A 20,358-nucleotide genomic window follows, 5' to 3' on the forward strand; every position below is an offset into this window, starting at 1 on the left:
AATTTCTGTTTACGGACGGAAACTCTGATTTTTATAAGAGTTCTGGAGTGAGAAATATTTTTTTGGACAGTTTAAACACAGATGTTCTCTAGTCTTATCACAAATTTACATCGTCAAACTATATGCGGAGCGTTTCTAGTTTTCGATTAATGAATTTTCATCAGTGTCAACATAGATTTATGAATCAAAACTGCAAACGCTTCGTATGTAGTGGTGACGGTATAATGGCAAGTGTTATGGCAAGCATACTTATGGACATAAATAAATAAATTTAAATTTTATCAGCGTAATTATTGGTGCATCTTCATCGCACACTAATCACTGTTAAATACAATTTTTGTTTCTAATACGAGTTCATGTTATCTTAAGCACAGTTTTATTTATTTTTATTTATTCATCTTCCTTAAAAATAAATTAGATGGTAATAAAATAAAACCTTCTACAGAGCGTACCAGTACTAACGTACATACATTCGATATAATATGATTCACCAAATTGTTTTTTGTTAATAATATCTTATTTCACCGTTGCATTGTTCGAGACGAAGATATCAATCGTGGAAGTTTCAATTTACTTTATCACAGCCGATCCTTAAACAGGCAGCTCCTCGCAGGATTAAATTACTATTTGCAATTATTATATAAACACAGGATATTAAGTAAACGGCGTTTTATATATACAACCAGCTATTCTAATCGTGTTGAAGACGTCAAATTATAAAAGAATGCGATAACTGTCATTACCTTTGAGGTATGTAGGGATGAGTCCAAGAACGCGGCATTCAGCCACATATTATTCAGGAATTCAGTGCTGTAGGAATTTATTAATTGATTAATATAACACTACAATTAAACTGGTTGCCATTATAATAATATTGAATTAATGTCATGTAATTTGTATTTATATTACATATAACTCGATGCAAAAACGTGTCGAAAGTTAGCTTTGTGTATATTTTCTATAGTTTTAGTCTTAGAATTTAGTCTCGTTACATATATTATGTTATAATTAAAATGTTATTATTGTAATATTTATTGCTTTTTATTTATAATAATTGTGTTTTCAATATCTCGACATGTTTAGTTAAAATTAAAAATTAATATTAATATCAAAAAGAAGTATTTTTATAAGCCTTCATAGCGGTTGACTATTACTTGGTACATCAAGTGGAAGTGAAGACGGAGATAGAAAATGCACCTGTAAACTTCTATCTGGAAGACATTAAATTATAAGTGAAAAAAACACCGAAGTAAACGTTTCGATCTTTAAATATTTGTAAATAATAATATTAGCAAGTAAGTTACGTAACATTATCTTGAACTTGTGGTTTCTAGTTGTGCCAACGGTCACTGTCCAATGACCAACGAGATGGTCTGTTTGAACGTTTGTAACACAGATACTATCGGAGGGAGGTAATTATATTGCCAAGAAATCGAACCTTAATCGGACCTGACACTTGCAACATCAATGATGTCGAAACTTTATTTGTTGAAACTATAGTAATGGCCATTAATTTATTTCAATATTTTTATTGTTAGTGTTCCACAAGAACTGCAATAGGAGCTTGTTGAAATACTTCAAACAAAATGCACCTCATAATATTTATTAAACTGACAAATGAAGTTTTAAAACGAAATATTCTTCGCATATAGCCCCACTATAATGACAGCAACCGCTATAGTTTTAGTATATTTAGAATTTAAAATTCATATAACCGATGTATTAAATTCGAACAATTGTAGGTTCTTCCTCGTTCTTTCTTTCTTCTTCCTCGTTCACCTTAAAAATATTTAAATATTCAATTTTTTGGATGAATGAAATATTTTTGAATGCAGGCAACACTTTGTCTCAAAAATATCGAAATAGTAAGAACGTCTGTTATTATATTTAAGCTTGATAAATTAATTATTTCTTCTTTATTTATTTATACGATAATTTAGTCTTCTCTTTAAAGTCTTCATTTTCTCATGTTAATATTTACCTATAATGTATAATTAACTAATACCATCTATTACATAAATGTAAAATTCAATTTCCGATACATATGTTTACATGGCATATTTAAATAATACTATTTCCTGATACATTATTTAGGGTTTATATTAAACATATTTAAGTACTTCGGTGAAAGGGAAAGTTTTGTTCGTAACGAGTTCAAATACTCTCACGATCAAATAGAAATTTTAAGTCCTGTCTTACAGTATAAGGACGAGAGAGAACTTTTAACTTCTAATACATTTCAATATACAATAAAACCAAAAATATATAATAACTTGTATGTAGAGAATTTAATAGTATAGTGCACACAAAACGTATGAGTTTACAATAAGAAGTAACAGAGCAAAAAGGGAAAATATACAATAGAGAAACTTTCAGCGTATCATAATGTCACATATATACTTAAAGAAATTATAATATTAATCATTATACGCAAGAGGAGTTGTTTTGTATTCTGCGCTTTAATGATAGTTTTGCTAACAATATATTGATTGAATGAAACTTTATAGTATTCAATTATATTATCGGAAGTACCACGTGTTGTTTATTATTTCAAAAGACATACTCCCGACGTTTCGGTTACTTTGCAGCAAAGTCTGAATTTTTGATAACCCGTTGTAATATAAGTATTATTTATATTAAGAGAACTCTTAAATATGAAGTAATAAATATTGTAATCGATTTCTCTTAGTCAATAGAGTTAGTTGATGATAAAATATAAACGTCAGTTAACAACGATAGATTATTAATATTAATGTATTAGATCGTAATTTTCTCTTTAGTTCACATTTAATAAACCATTTAGATTTATATTTATTTGACATAATATGAGAATGGCAAATTCTGATTTGACTTTGGAGAAAAGTTTTTTCAATAGAAAATTTTTCTGTTTAATATTAAATAATTGTTTAAGAAATACACTAAATTATATTTTCTTATCTACTTACGTAAATAGAAAATATATATACTGAGATGAATTTTTTATACTATGTCAATTCAATTAAAGAGCAAAATAGATTTTTTTATAAAGATTTGTGTTCTATACTAAAGTGTCAACAACTAAATTCAATAATAAAGGCAATTATTATACCAAAAACAGCAGAAAAGAATCACTTATTTCCTGAAATTGCAAAATATTTCTAAAATTGTTCTTACATTATGAGCCTTTCAAATCCGTAGACTAGCTTTAAAAAAAGAAAAAAATGATTTCACGCAAGTGGGACAGTAAGATCGTAACATTCTGACATAATAAACGAAGACTGTGTGTATAGTTGTATACATGCAAGGTATAATATTAAGAATAATATAAAATTAATGTTATTTTTATTGTGATTTTAAAGGACTTATCTCTCATTGTTTAAACAATTAATATTTCTAACACAAACACAATTAGTAAAGTTCAGTTATAATTTAAAATTAGAAACAAACAGATAAAGATAAAAAATGTTACCATTAACAGAGTATACAAAAATAATTAATATAAAAGAGCTCATAATCAGAACAATTTAATTTTCAATTTTACAATTTGAATTTAAGAATAATTGTCTTTTTTTTCTTCATTAAAACTTCTAGTATGTACTTGATTGTTCTTCGTCAATAATAGTAATGAATAGACATCTATCGTTTATTAATAAATAAGTTAAGTTTCCAGTTAGTGTGTTATAAGTTAAAGGAGTTCAATAACTGTAGTTTATATTACAAAACCAATCATAAAATTTCGGCTGTGAGTCACTTGAATTCACATTATTTACCGTATTAATCTAATCTCCCCATTGTTCGTTAACAATGGCGATTGATGTCAGAGCGGGTTTTAATTTATGTTGTGTCATCATTACCGATTATTATGTTTAAATTTGATATAATCCAGTTTTCACGTTTCATCAAAACATATAAATAAGACGGACTGATTCATAACCAGCTGACACCCGTGACTTCATTCGATTTAATTGATTCATTTATAAAAAAAAAACAATTGGCAGAACAAATATAACTATTTATAGACCGATTTTTTGTTTTAGGAAGATATCGCAGGATTTTTTAGGACGTTTGCCAGGTATTAAAGAAATAAAATGAAGTTGATTTCATTATCCTATTATATTATCATTGTAACACACTAACAACTGCAGACATTTATCATTTTATTTATGTAGATTACAGTTCAACTAATGATCTAATGGTCTACATATTACGGCATAAGGCAGAGAGAAAGGTCTGAAGAGGCGTTTGTCGTATAAACTTACGACATATTTTATTTTCTGCAACAAAATCCATTTAAGAGATCCATTAAGTTATTCCCCAACTATAACATTCCCTTAAATAATAAAAAAAAGGTCACAACGAGCAGAATCGAACCCGGGACTATGATACAGCGTTACGACCACTTTGCAAAAGAAACTATCGTGCTTCTATCAGATTTGATGAGATTAATTATTATGGGATAAAAATTAGTACATTTTGCGATTTTCAATTGTTCTTCTGGAAGTCAAGCCATAAAATTAGCATCATCTTATTTAGTTCAGAGATAACCGTTGAGATAAACTTCCCTCAAATTTTTGTGGTGTCTATATGTTCTCATATATGTCATGGACAAAGAGCAAATGTATCGTGACACTTGTTAATGAGGGTGGACTTGTTATATGGTGAATTCTCGTACATGAAATTTAATACCAAATTGCAATGACTTCAGTGTCCATTCATCACCAGACTCATGCCACCGTAGTCTAAACAAGACGACTTTAAACATTATATCATAATATTCGTTCAAATTGTTCCAGGTTAAGGACATAGACAATGAGAGTCAACACTCCGCCAAGATACCGTACACAGACAGCACACTGGAAGACAAGCTGTGAGTAAATTACACTTATGGTTCCTTAAAAAATATGAAATGTATTCTCCCGACGGAATCTGACGATGTTGATGTTGATGTTGATGTAGATGTAGATAATGTTTTTTTGCTTTTTCTTTTAATTTATTTATTATAAAAATAGGATTAAGAATGTTTCACGTAACACCCAGGAAGCGCAGTTCATTTGAACGAGAGACGACGACGCCATTAATATTAAACGTCTTGTATTAAATAAGAATTCCTACGACTGTATACGAGATCCCAACTAGAAAATAGTTTATATTGTAATAAAAGCTTAAAAACGTTGGCAATAATTATTGAACAATTATTGCTGTGCTTAGAAGAGGGATGAAATAACCTTTAGATTTGAATGTACGGCATTATGCATGTAGGAAGTAAAGATAATTTTGTTAAATAGTTTTGTAAAGTTAAGTAACTCCTTTGTGTTTTCCGCACAGAGTAGTTACTCAAGATTATAATTCGTCAAACAAATAAAAACGTTGACTTTGGCAAAATATTCCAAGTTTTATAAAAAAAAGTTAAATAAAATGTGGCCACTTCATTGAAATTATACTTTATACCAAGTCTTGTTTCATTTGAATGATAATTTAACATATAATACTAATGACTAGAACACGAACAGGAAATCGAAGAAAATTTAAAATACTCAGGTAACTAAATGTTTATTACAAATGCAATGACAAAATCTACATAAAAAAAATAGAACCGTTTAAATCACTTACGCAATCTGTGACATATAAAAATGATTTTATTACATTTCTCAACTAGAATTATTAATAAGAAAGTTTAATTTTTACACCAACATTAACCAACAGTATGTGAGTCCGTGTGAATACTAAGCAAGAGACAATGTCGGTGGCAAAAACTGTATCAATAACTTGAGACGTTTACATTGTAGTGCTCTTATTACGAACGTTATTTCATCAAAGCAGAGTGTACATTTATATTAAATCTGTTTATAGGTAATATTGTCATGATACCCGTTAGGTATGTAGATGATGTTCTTGGATGGGTGACCGCTTAACATTTGTAGGTGGAGCCCTCTTCTCTGTACGTCTGTACAATAACAATTTGCGTACCCAGTCGGCATCGTTACTACAAACGGAGCTCTAACAGTTTTAATTAGTTAATCTTCGGGTAACGGGAAAGGGCATACGATTTTAAGATTTTATTTATTTCCATTCACATATAGCAGGATACATTCGTAAGGCCTGTTTATTTGTGAATAAAAACGATTTATAAATAAAAAATGGTCTATTGTTTAGTTTAAATAGTAAAAATTGTAGTTCTGCTTGTTAGTCATTTCTAGAGGAAACAGGTCACTTTTTTCATTTCCGTTAAGATTATTTAACAGGATACCTTACGTCTAACCTTTGTGTATGTAGCTATAACCATTTTTATATAAATATATAACTTTTAAAAAGTTTTTTTTATAAGAATTTCTAAAGTGTTATCAATTAAATTTTTATTAAAATTTAGAATAAATTAAATAAGCAATTTTTCTTCGACTAAAAACGTTTCGTTCTAAGCTGCAACATTATTTTAAGCGAGGTTTAAAATGACATTCAAATAAGTTTTGTAGTCACACATCATTGCAAGTAAATTTAGATCTTATCTTTGACAATTACGGTACATTGTCGTGTAGTCAGAGTTACTATGTTGTTTGGTATCGCAGGAAGTGATAGCACATGTACTGGTGAAACAATATTTCTTTTTTCATATTTCCATAGAACCCTTGACACGTTTACAAAGGTTGTTATTGTTTAAATGAAACTAAGTTTTTATTATTTTATATTTTATAACTGTAATCACTTTCATCTCGTCTTTGTGATCGCGGTTGCTATAAAGGAATCGAAACGTCGCGTCGGGTTGAGTAGATGTAACATGATAAAGAAACGCGTAGAATCCCAAAAGCTTACTTCCATTTAAACGAGTACACGAATATCTATGCTATCTTTATTATTTTGTTGTCCTTCAATTTATTTTTATTATTACGAATCTACGATAATATACAAAAAAAAATACCTGACTCTTAAGGAGGAACTTAGCTATAATTTAAAAAATGGCATAGCTGACAATAAATATTAAATATATCTTTATGATTGGTTTAACATGGCAACAAAGGAGAATACAAAATGCTTTTAATTTATGTATGCGTTAATCAAAATGCGAAAAAAAAATAACGATAGTATCTTTCTTTATCCGTGAACCTTCGATTATGAATATTGAAGTACATCTTCATGTACATACTTACATGTAAATTGCCATAATTTATCATGAACTTATGGTTGTTAAAAATAATTGGTATTTTTTCTTCTTTGGACACTTCACGCATACTTTCAATTAATTTTAGTAGCTGACGGCTTCAATACTTCCATAGTTATAACAATGGAAAAAATTACATACCTAGGCTCGTAATAAAAACGTCGGAAATATTCATTTACTTTTATAATAAATGGAGTTTAAGAAAAGATACCAATCTAGTAAATAAACGAATATTTTGGTAAATAAAATTTTAATAATAAATGTGAAATGATACTTTTACATAATTTATTTAAAAATAAAGCCTCATTTTAATAACTGTCAAAAAACTATGTTTTAATTTTAGAAATATAAACGTCACAGTAAACTGTCATTATTGTGTAACCACACCACTGACATCGCGTGACGCGTGCATACAATAACCTAGTTATTTCTGTAAGGTCTTAATTTCTAATTGATGTGGACTCCAGTCCATTGGGGTGACTGGTGATTGATAGAAATATTTTTTAAGTTATTTTATATTTTTTAATTTAATGATATTTTGTTTTGTAGATCTATTTTTGTTTTGGATAAAAGTCAATAGATACATATGTTCATAATGTATTATTTCATAACGAGCAATGTTTTTGATGGAAAACGTGGTGTAGGAATAAATTGTAATCATAGAAAAGATGTAACGAAATATAAAAAGACAAACCTTTATGACTACAACATGACTATTCTTTGGAATTATTATGAAAGGTTCATGTATGTAATGAAGTTTATTTAAATTTTAGTTTTTATTACATTTGTGAATATGTTGGAAGCCATAACGAGCTGTGCTCCTACCACGTTTTATGATAATCAATATAAAGATATACAGTTTCCACTATTTAATTCGTCAATCTTCTAACAAGATAGAATTAACGTAGATATAACTGAAAAACTCGAAACTCGTTTAGTTTAACATTGAAACCCGTGGTAAGGGACAGCTGACTGATTGTGAATTGATGACATCTATTACATTTGAATGTTCAGCTCTCATTTATATAATGGAACGCATTCATTGCTCACGATTACCTTAAATAATAATAGTTAGATATTTCAAACAATAATTAGCGTATTATGTTTTCAATAAATTTGGTTTTACTGAAAATTAGAAATAAGATTCATAATTTTAATTTTTAAAAGATTTACAATTTCTTTCTGTTTAAGGCTTAATGTTAAGAAAGTAATAAATAATAGAAAAATATTTTCTACTAAAACATAATATTTTTTATTAATAAACGCTATGCCCCTATCAAATAATTATATAAGTCTCATATAAAAACAAAAAAGACTGGCAGGATAACGAAATAAAAAAGTGACATCAAATATAAAGAAAGACAAAGACTCGAAGACTGTTTCTCCTCACAAAGAACATCGCTAATCACCAGAGGATTCAAGGCGAAGGTGAAAAAAGCCGCAGACAGTGAATCACGTGTCATTTAAATAATTTATCACCAATGAACGACCTTCCCAGGCTGTTTGAGTATTGATTGTCATTTCAACTTCCTCTCTTCAGATTTATGAATACAACACTTCCTTAACAATCGTTAACACTATATTGGATGAGTTATTATTACAAGTTTTATTAACATTTATCAATAAAATATCTAAGGTGGTAGAGCCTAGCTGTAGTCAGTTACTGCAGCTCAAACCTAGGCTGACTCGACCGGGGTAGCACCACCCTCTCACAGACGATCGGCGTGAAGTAGTCTTTAATGGCTGCGTTTCGTCCGATGAGTGAGAGCAGTTTGCCCTCTTCCTGTTCTTGCCCCTTTCTTAATCCTTCCTCAACAATCAAGATCGACAACACACCCGCAACATCCCATATGTTGCAGACGTCCATGGACCTCGGTGACTACTTTCCATTAAGTAAGCCGTCTGCTCGTTTGCCACCTTTCTCATAAAAAAAGTTAATTTTGATATCGTAAAAGGTGTATTTTTAATGTTAGTACTTTTAATTTTACAGTGAAAAAAGGTGGACGTTACTTAAAATACTAATGAGTTAGGTTTTTTTTTTACAAAATATATTTGATTTTAAAGATAATTATAAAACAGAAGTCACCGTCGAAATATTTAAATCAGATATAATATCCAGTATGGACATGAAACAATTAAATAACAATGATTTAGGAGGATATAAAATAGAAAGTATAATTATTTAGAATGAAAGTGAGATCCTTATAAAGGGCGATTACCTTCACGCGCAATGCCATAAAGTCGGGTGTACACGCGATTAATATAACGACGTGGAACAATCCATAAGAGTTTTGAAAAATATTAGTTATATTGATTATAACAAATTTATTTATTATTAATATTGTAATCTCAAACTTATCTTACGATATTTTAAGTGGAAATAATTTTTTTTATAAACAGTGGCAACATTATTCAAAGTTATAAAATCAGTAATAATTAAATATGAATAAAACATTAAATGTCAGTTTAGACTGCAATTCATTAAAAAAAATTAAGTTAAAGGTTCCGCCTAAAAACATATTATAGTTAATTTTGTATAGAAATAAAAAAAATGTTTTTAATTTTATTTAAAAAAAAAAACTTATTAAAATAAATTTTACTTAAAAAAGTAATAAGGAAAATAATGTTTATGTTCGCGTCTGTCTCGTACCTTACAGTCAGAGACTCGTGGGCTGCGCGCTGTCTTGGTTACATCACTTGGACATGACAGTTGGCAGTGAAATTTAAAATTGTTTTGATTTATTTAAAACTAGCATTTTCCCGCGACTTTGTCCATGTGGACATCACAGTAGTTTTCTGTCATTAGTCACTTAGCCCGAACTGCACTACAAGGTTCCACTGGTGTAGTTTTGGGTTCGGAGTGGGGATTCGGGATAGGGATAAAAGTTAGTCTATGCCCTTCTCCAGAGTTCCATCTAACTCTAAATCAAAATTCATCAAAATAGGTTCAGTGGTTTAGACAGATAGACAGACAGAGTTACTTTCGCATTTATAATATTAGTAGGGATGATATAACAAACGTGTTTTCAATATGTTTTAATATTTTTATATTATCACATTTACTAAACAGTGCTATTTCGTAAAATGTATTTAGTGGTCTATAGTAAATATTTTTATGAAAAAAAAAATTACACTTGATTATCGTTTTATGAACAAGTCCTTGCGCTTTTGACTTTTCAATTTTCAATTTCTATCTTAGGCCCGGTACACACCACTCAGTCCCCGCTAACTAAAATAGTCCAACAGCAAAAAAAAAATGTATTTGTGCAAAGATCTTTATCGTTATCGGTATAAACAAAAACATAAAAATTAATATTTATTAGATAATAAAAATAGACTTTCGAATGAAAGAAACGAAACCGTAGATAGTCATAATTAAAAGTCTTCCATAATGATTTATGTAGCTTTAACGATATATTAAGAGTATTACAACTTTTACGATGGGAATAATTAGGGAGACGTCAGACGGCCACATATGCCGGTTCAATGTTTAAATCACCAAGAACGTTGTCAAAATGTAGAATACATTTGGTATTGTCGAAAGTATTCAATGGTTACTCATATATTTTTACCAAAATTTATGCCATAATTTAGACTACGTTACTACTAATCTGTATATCTACTTGCCTGAGAGATTGCCGTCAAAATCTGTCGCTCTGTCTTTCGGACTGTTAAGAGGTTAGCGGAAACTAATAGACGGACATGAAAAAAAATATTGTACCATGTATCCATATACATTTAGTAAAATGAGGTTACTCTGATAATAAAAGTTATTATTTAATTATTTTAAAATCTCTAATAGGTATACTTGTCGTTATATTATACTTAAGTAAAAACCCGTTTATACATCCTTAGTAAAACTACGAGCTATCAGTGTCAACGAAATACGATAAGTTTGAACGTTTCCTTTTCCGATATCGTCAACGCAAGTTATAGTTACGAATTAAAACCATCTGAACTATCCGCGTTGCAGTACGAGATGAATATAGTAGGTACTAGGGAATCTAGTCGAGTGAGTTACACTTAACACTATAAGTAAAATACGTATTCATAATTTTATATAATAAAACTATATTGTAAAATAAAGATATACTTAAAAATAATGAGATCTAAGATTTTCGCGAGTTTTATTCATTTAAATGAAACTAGTATTTTTCGGATAAACTACGCGTGATTTATTTTTGTAAAAAACTACATACTCCCGACGTTTCGGTTACTTTTCAGTAACCGTGATCACGGACAGACGAGAGCATCTAGAATAAATATACTTAAAAATGTTAGAGCTTTTGTTTTATTATAAAATTATATATGTTTTATTATTATTATTAAAGCATAATATACCTAAAAATACGTAAATTATTTGTTAGAATAGTAAATGATCTTAGTTATGATCATTGAAATCTAGTTTTCATTAGTAAAATAAGCAATAACCTTAAACCAAATTACAATCATCATCAGTCTATCGGAACCCACTGCTGAGCAAACACCTCTTCTCCCATGAAGAAGGTTAGAGTATTAATCACCACGCCTGCTAAAGTCGGATTGGCGATTTCAACGTATAATTTAAAATTATACGTCCAGGTTTCCTCACGATGTTTTCCTTTACCGTCTGTCAGTTTTGTCTAAATATTTTTAGAAAGTACATATAACTCGGAAAAATGTCATTGGTACTTGCCAAGTTTCGAACCCGCGCCTAAATTAAAATATATTTGTTTATATTTTTGTTTCAATATTAGGAATAATACGTTATGCGAATCATGATTCAGTGTATGTTCAATCAACCCCTTATAAAGCATGACAGTCGCATTTAGTGACGTTCCGTTAAGATGTATCTGTAACCTTTTAAGATCAACGACCCTCCAATTTCGGTTAACACCCACACCACGTTCAATAACCCGACCACAATATTAACACAATAACTATATAGAAATCAATAGGAGATCGTAATTATTAGCTATGATGCGTTACCGTTAGCTTGAGACGCGGTCACAATACGAGCCATTATATTTCAGTGTGTAATATAAGACCATGGATAACAGTTACCATTGAAACAAAACATTTGTTTTAGCACAGTTACATGATCCACAAAAAAATAAGACCAGTGTGTCACATGGACGGACATTAGCGACACTGCTTTAAATAGTAATTAATTTTTTCAACTTAATAGGAAGCTACATATATTATATACTAGCTGTGATCCTCTGCTCCGTCTGCTTAAAAAAATAAACGATGAAAAACCTTTTAACAGAACGCATACGCCATGCTTAATGTCGGGATCGGGATAAAAGTAGCCTAACTTGCGGCTTATTGCATCGGCTTCCTGCCAATAAAAGTACCGTCAAAATCGATCTAGCCTTCTCAGACATTAAACGGGACAATCCGATGAAACAGTCAAAAATTGTAAAAAAAAATATTACCGTATATATATATATATATATATATATATATATATATATATATAATAATCGTTTTTTACTACATGTATATGAATATATATATATATATATATATATATATATATATGTTCATATACATGTAGTAATAAACGATTATTTCAATAATACAAACAGACACTCCAATTTTATTTATATGTGTAGATATTTTGAAGAATGTTTTTATCTCACTCTCAACAACACGTTACAAATCATATTGTTCGTTTTTATATCCATCCAAAATTAAAAATTAAACAAAGTTACGCACTTATTTTTAGAGTAACGGACAAACCAACAGTTTGATCGAATCTCTAACTTACGAGTACATGTAACGGTTGTTCCGTTTACGTTCACGTATTCCGTACGTTCGTCGTACGTGATTGGAATATTTAAATAACAATTGATTTATATCACGGGAGAAGTGTCATCTATGACAGTGAGTTATTATTATGAAGTTGGTATAAATTCTCCACAGCTGAAGTAACTTCACGCAAGTTGTCTCCAAACTAAAATAATACCTATAATTTACTTATTTATATGAAGTACGCAGAGATTTAAAACTTGCTATACTCATACATGTATACATATATGGCTAAAAGATTCGGACTCAAGTTTTCAATCAAGGCGCGGGATTTGATTCCTAATTTAAATAAAATCTGTTAACAATACCTACAATTATTTTATTTACAACACATTGTTTACAACATCTGTGATGTTTACAAACGGTCTGTTTACAATAGATATATTAAGTACAGATAAACAATATTTACTATTAAAGAAAAAATATATATTATTAGGAAACAATAATTACAGCATAATAATAAATAAATATTATTGAAATAATATGAAATATTTTAGTAAACATCAAATAATTCATTCACTGACTTCGTAAATATTATAATTGCATTAACACAAAATATATGAGAAAAATTGCTTGCTTAATATTCTTGCGCCGTGAATAAATATTCAGTTACAAGATTTTCCTTGTTACAATCGTCTTCTAAGAAGTAGTATGTGTAAAAATTTTCGTTAATTCTGAGACTATGTTTATCACAAATCTTAATGTTCTGAAACATCATGCTTAGGAAGCAACAATGACGGGTAAAACCAATAGGCAAAGTAAATTCCATGTAGACCACACCTGCTTTTTGCTCTTTCGATTTCATAGATATAAAATATTCCATAATTATATAAAACCATATTTCCACGTCATTCTCTTGTGATGATGCTCGGAAACGCCTCAATGCATTTTTAAAAACGATTTTCTTAGATACATTATTAATCACTTAATAAGTTTACGAAGTAATTCAAGTTAATACTAATGAACACAGGAGGGACGGAGAAGCTGACAGAGATGTAATTTATCTTTTTACTTTGATAGATAAATTATTGAGAAAAATTCACTAATAACATTCATAAAACGTTATACTGTCATTTACTTCCATCATATTTTGAAGTTACAAGTCTATTCTCATAATATAAAATCGTATTCAGAAAATACAAAATAAAAAAAATCTAAATATTTATTTCTAAATCGTATAGATTTCATAACTAAAGTCAGAACATAATATTATATGATATCAATAACTGTATATAAATGTATTATATAATTTCCGCGAAGGCTTTAGCGCTGTATCATTACCCTGTGCAAGCGATCAGTGACATCAAACAAGCTATTGTTAGTTGTCGGTCCGCCGCCGCAGCGCTTGCTTCGCTAGCTCAGTACGCTTCCGTTGTTGTAAGAAATGAGAGTAATATACTTACAACAAGTTTGTAGTTACACACTACATACGATGCGTTTCCCGTTTCTCATTCGATAAACCACCTTATACTATAATGCTCCAAGATTTACGAATGAAGGGCCTATTAACGCTCCGTTTGTAATGTGACAGACCAATTTAATGCTGATCAACCCAAAAGCTTTAGATTTGGGATAATATTTAAAATATTTCCAGTTTAAGAACATCACATGCCAACGTTATAATTTACCAAGTCTCATAATAATATGTATACATGAATGTATTGATTTTTTACAAGCTAACCTTTTTTATATAAATTTTAATTGTAAACGAGAAAATATTCTGAGAATTCCACTTAACGTTGTTAGTCACATAGCAAGAATAGTTTAGGTTTTATAAAACTTATTAAATTTATAAAACGAAATGTTAATTGAGATGAAAATTGTTGAATACGAAACTCGTCTTTATATAAGTAATATACTAACTATTTGAGTCATTTTGTTTGTTTTGCGAGAGTTCGTAAGTTGGGACGGAAGGAAAATCAAAGCTTGCATGAGAAAATTACCACAACGAGAACAGATTTTTCCTGACATTATGCTGTCTTAATTATGTCCTACCAACAATTGACCCATTCTATAAAATTCCATATACTATGTCTAATTCCATGATCTGTTTCCAGAGCTCGTACTGTGCGCTGTTCGTGGGTGGTGATCGTATCCCTGGGCTTGTCCCTGGCGGTGCTGGCGGTGTACACCACGGTCGTGGTGGTGGTAGAACTCAAAGCACCCAAACCCTGCCTCACTGAAGTGTGCGTCAATACAGGTGAGGAAATGCATGAGATAATAAAGTTTTATACGGTCTAAGGATGTGTGAGACGTGTCAGAAAAAATAAAATATATATATTTAAAAAGAAGTTTGCACAATTCATTGTTCCTATTTAAGTAGATCTCATTTTAGATTGATATAAATTTGTTTATACTGCATATATTTTAATATCACCTTAAGAATTACAATACATTACTCAAAATTGGTATTTTTTTTTCTTTTAAAACTTCACTAACACGCAATAAAAAATTTCGGTAATACAAAAAACTACGTATATTTCAAATGCTCAGACATATTCGTCTCGAAGTGCATATATTCGTGTATGTTAAATGGCGTCAACCCTAACTGTATCGGGTTATAACGAATGACGCGATAAAAATGCGATCAACGACGAAATAAGACCCCAAGAGACCTCGGACCTCGGCCACAGTCACACCAGCTCAGACACCACACACACGTCCTTCACATGGAGCGATTACGTTTTATTTTTTGGTTCTATTTAATTAATTGCACTCTCTCATCCGCGCTTCCGACCGAATACTGTGTGACTGAAAGATGCCTCGACACAGGTGAGATATTTTATTTGTTATTATCGTTATTGTTGACAAAAAAATATTTAAATGAACTATTCTTTCAAAGTACTTTAAGTTAAGATATATGTTATCTAACATAATCTCGTATTTAATGGGAATATAAGATTGTGTTGAAACCTTCCTTAGAACATGGTCTCAATACATTTAAAATTTTATAAAACATACAATATGCATTTATATTAAGAATTGATCGTAATTAAGAAAAACGTTTAATATATATATATATATATTAAACGTTTAAATTTCATCAAATTCTATTGGGCGATATTAATCAGGATTGTATATAAATTTTAAAGTTATTTTTATTGAACCACAAGCCACTCGAATAATATGGAAATATTTATTGTTAATTTTAATCAAACGAAACCATTTCAGTGAACACAATTAAATGAAAAATTATTATTAAATCAATAATCAAAATTTCTTCTGACTTATAAATTTTAATAATACCTACATTTCATTAATAATATACAATGTCCAGGACAATATGTCAAAACATCTAAAGATGTCTTTAGGTGACATTACGACTGTCATTTCTGTTTTTGTGTTTCTACATCAAAAGAGGGAACTAACATTATTTTTATTTTTTTTTTGCATATTATAATTTCTCCGTCTCTATGGACGTTATTTAACATCAATGTCTTTAATTTTAATAGAACAAACAGACAAACCCACCATTATTATAACTATATATTATTAAAATAGGGAAAAGGTTTTGTTCGTCACAGAGTCACACTAGTAATTTTACGCGCTTCTGTATGCTTTTTGATATGTATTATTATTTAATAATTTTGACAATACATTAACAATCTAAGAGTAATTTCTTTTTTAATCAAAAGTATCCAGATGTTTGTGTTTATCTCTGGCTATACATTTGTTAATATGATGAAGATTCCATATAATAATATCATATCGTACAAAAATTATATTAAAATTCGCTTTCCAAGAAGTCAAATTCATATAATATGAAACCGAAGTTGTTTGTATATTTAATTTTAATTCTACAGATTTGTATTTATAGACGTCAAAGATACCAAACTGTCAGCCATTGTTATTTTGAAAATGTCAATATTAAATATGATAATAACCAAACTAATTGAGACGTATTGAATTATATCAATTTCGCGTTTCAAGTAAAACAATGGACGTTTAAAAAAATATCATGTAAATTTTAATATACATAACAATGCTTTGAAATAATACCAATTTAAATCGTATTAATAATTGTTTTTTGTACCATATTTTATTATCTGCAAAGTATCATTTTTAATTTGTATAAACAGAGGATAAATATTCGTTTTTCGTGTGAGCTGCGCTCGCGTTCACTTCTTATAACGAATATGACTGTTGAAAGGTAACATATCATATATTCACATGGTAGCTGTGCCCGCGACTCCGTTCTCGTGAAAAAGTATTTATATTATTTAAATTAATAAAAAGAAATAAAATTGCTTTATTAAAAGTATTCTAAGATATTCCCTATTATTTAAGCTATCGGCCAGAAAAAGAGCTGTCAAAATCTGTTAAGCCGTATAACAGATTATTGCGAACAAACAGGCAGACAGACAATAAATTGCAAAAAAAATATTTTGCCATACGTACCGTGTTCATATTTAATACAAGCAGAATCCACTTTTATTTATTTGAGTGAATATTTATTGATATATTTGTAATTTATACAGAAATGAGAAATTTATGGTTAATATTTTATTATTCTATACAAGCCATTAGAGACGAGTTACAATAACTTCTAATTTTTTTTATAAAACATCCATATTTGAATATCTTTCATAAATTAACATACATAATTTACTTGTGCTTGTGCTAACAAACCTCTTTATATGATTCATATAAATTCAATTGACAGATGTCACCGGCCTTAAAAAAAAAAGATGCTTGCATTTACATAATCATAAACCGGTAAAAATTGTTGACAATCGCAAAAATAAAAAAGTATATTCTAAATAAAATGCTGGCGTTATTGGTAACGATATTTAATATTGATATTATAAAAAATAGATAACAGTCCTTTTAAAAGTTCTTAAAAAAATCTCATAAATCAGTGAACGATAAATTATTTTGACCATTAAAATCGGTGATATTGTTCAAAATGATTAAAGTTTTTATAAAACATATTATATAATGATTTTTATTGTTTATACTTTAATAAATATATTTTTCTGTGTGTCAGAATATGTTTATTCAAATAATTTGTAAAACTTAATAGAAAAAAGTAATTATCAATCTAGTTCAAAACATATTTGACAGATTAAAATAAAGTGAATAATGGTCTTTTATTCAAATACATTCAGTTTTTTATTCTAGGTTATCTATAAGCACATTAAAACCTTAATTTTAGCGTCACATTAGTCAACATTATATTTAAAATCGTTAAATTAAACCTTTAACAAAATCATGCAATGAAAACGTGTATATTGACAAAATATTCCACAAATTCAATGTGAATGAAGCCATACCATAAATTATAAAAAAATGTCATAATTACAATAAAATTGCTTTAAATTAATTAAATTAAATAACATTTATTATTTTATTCACGTGTATCTGAAATTAGTTTAATAGTAAATAAATATTGACAAGGAAAAAAATATAATATAATTTGTCGTAATTAATTCCACGTGCTCTATTTATTTGAGAAGTACTGCGCCATTTCGCTTGCATATAGTTAGTAGTACTAAATACGTAGTAAGTAGTTCAAAGTACGCAGTTTGGTAGTGTCGCAGCACGTGGTGGTTCTGATGCAAGCGAATCATTAACTTCGTGATGCACATATGCTTAGCACGAGCGTGAATTGTCTTTCTACACACGAAGCGTTTCCCGTTTGTAGTTCAGTAACTACGGTAATACTATCATGTGAGCAGATTTATGAATGAAAACTGTTTACTCTCCTTATGCATTGTGACTATGCGAACTCGGAGTAGGCGTACTGACAATCAGACGCGACTTAATAACAGGCATTTATAATATATTCATTAAATTTTTAAATAATATTAATTTATGTATGTTGTATGTATATGTATAAGCGACGCGTGGAAATTTAATTTATGAATGATTTGTTGAGGATAATTAATTTTATTATGAATCATTTGATATGTAACTTTTATGAGGTAAAATGAAAGCATGTTTTACTAACATATTTTAATATGATGGATTTATATGAGAAGATTTTACAAATGAAATGTATGAAACAAAAATTTAAATGAAACTTATATTATTCGGATATACTACGCGTGCATTATTTTTGTAAAAAAACTACAGAACTATTAGATCTCATTGTAGGAAACAAAATATTGTAATGATTTACTAACCTTTATTGTAACGTTGGAGATTCCTTAAATGTATTTCGTGCAACCTGAAGATGCTGTCATTGAGATTTTACCGACGAATAAATGCCAAGATACGAAATACAATGCAACACCTCTCATCACAGACCACACCTGTACCGCGGAGTGACTTTCTATACTTCAATCAATAACTCAAGGATTTATTTTTTCGTTTATCCGGCTAACATTAGAAATGCGACAGGTAGATAGTCGGTTGAGGATGAATGAATTACGAGTTGTTTATAAGTTGTATATTAGAATAACTCATATGTTATATTTCCTAAGGGAGTTTTGATGGATGTTTTGTGTGACGCCATGTGTCACAGACTATACCTATATGAAGCTGATAATTGGGTGTTTACTGAAAATTTACATTTATAGTTTTTCCGAACTTAACTCCTTAATCTACGTAGAGGAGTCATTGATAAACGAGCTCTTTATAGTTTCTTTTAAGTCTCAAGTTTTAGAATGAGCGTCATTTCAGCGTCGAGAGTACTAGCAGCGTTAAACAAGAGCGTGGATCCCTGCGACGACTTCTACGAGTTCGCTTGTGGCGGGTGGATCGAGAAGAACCCTGTCCCGGAGTGGGCGACCTCCTGGGATCAGCTCGCCATCCTGCGGGAGAAACTGGTCACTGACCTCAGGGAACTGCTGGAAGACAAAAACGACCACGGCCTGCCTAAGAGCGTGCTTAAAGCTAAAGCCCTCTACCGCACTTGTATGGATGTTGGTGGGTAGCTAATGTTTATATTATTAGTCTGTAATTTAAATATATTTTCGTTTAACATTTCATAACCTTAAATTAAATTTAGTGACGATGAAAATTTATTAGTAGTGTACAATTAAATTAATTGAACAGGAAATGGGAGTTGGTTTTTTAAAAACATTTGTGAGCATTGCACTTCTAGGGAGATCGAAGGGTCGAATAATAGTAGGTATGTTGTTTACAAACATACCATGATTTGGTTTTTATTAATTTTATTTTCGCCGTCGTAATTTTATTTTAATAATTTAGTTACGGACGTTACGTTAACTTTTCTAAACTTGATTTTACTACGGTGTAAGTTTTGTAAACTGTTCAAAATTATTCATAGACTAATTCCTCATTTATCACATTTTTACGAAAAATCACCGTAACAATGAGTAGCATTCGAGCACTTCTTGCCAGGCTATAATAGTCTTTTGTTTTTTTTTTGCTGACACAATTACAATACACAATTTGTACGTCAAATCTTATCTCATGTGTATTAATGCTATTCCTGATTGGACTATTCGTTGGTTATTTCTTCTGAA

General features: G+C 29.6%; 1 protein-coding gene across 2 annotated transcripts in view; it reads left to right on the forward strand.

The window, feature by feature from the left end:
* The window catches only part of LOC116766561 (neprilysin-4-like), a 28,639-nt gene that overhangs the window by 3,064 nt on the left and 5,217 nt on the right, over window positions 1-20,358 (forward strand). The window contains exons 2-4 of one of the 2 annotated variants that reach the window (XM_061522771.1): window positions 4,773-4,846; window positions 14,983-15,125; window positions 19,550-19,795. In XM_061522771.1, coding sequence (XP_061378755.1) covers window positions 4,773-4,846; window positions 14,983-15,125; window positions 19,550-19,795 — 463 coding nt within the window. Of the gene's footprint in view, window positions 1-4,772; window positions 4,847-14,982; window positions 15,126-15,537; window positions 15,698-19,549; window positions 19,796-20,358 lie in introns of those variants that run through there. The other variant, XM_032656457.2, reaches the window with a different exon arrangement.

Source organism: Danaus plexippus, chromosome 15 (assembly GCF_018135715.1).
Source record: "Danaus plexippus chromosome 15, MEX_DaPlex, whole genome shotgun sequence".
NCBI lineage: Eukaryota > Metazoa > Arthropoda > Insecta > Lepidoptera > Nymphalidae > Danaus > Danaus plexippus.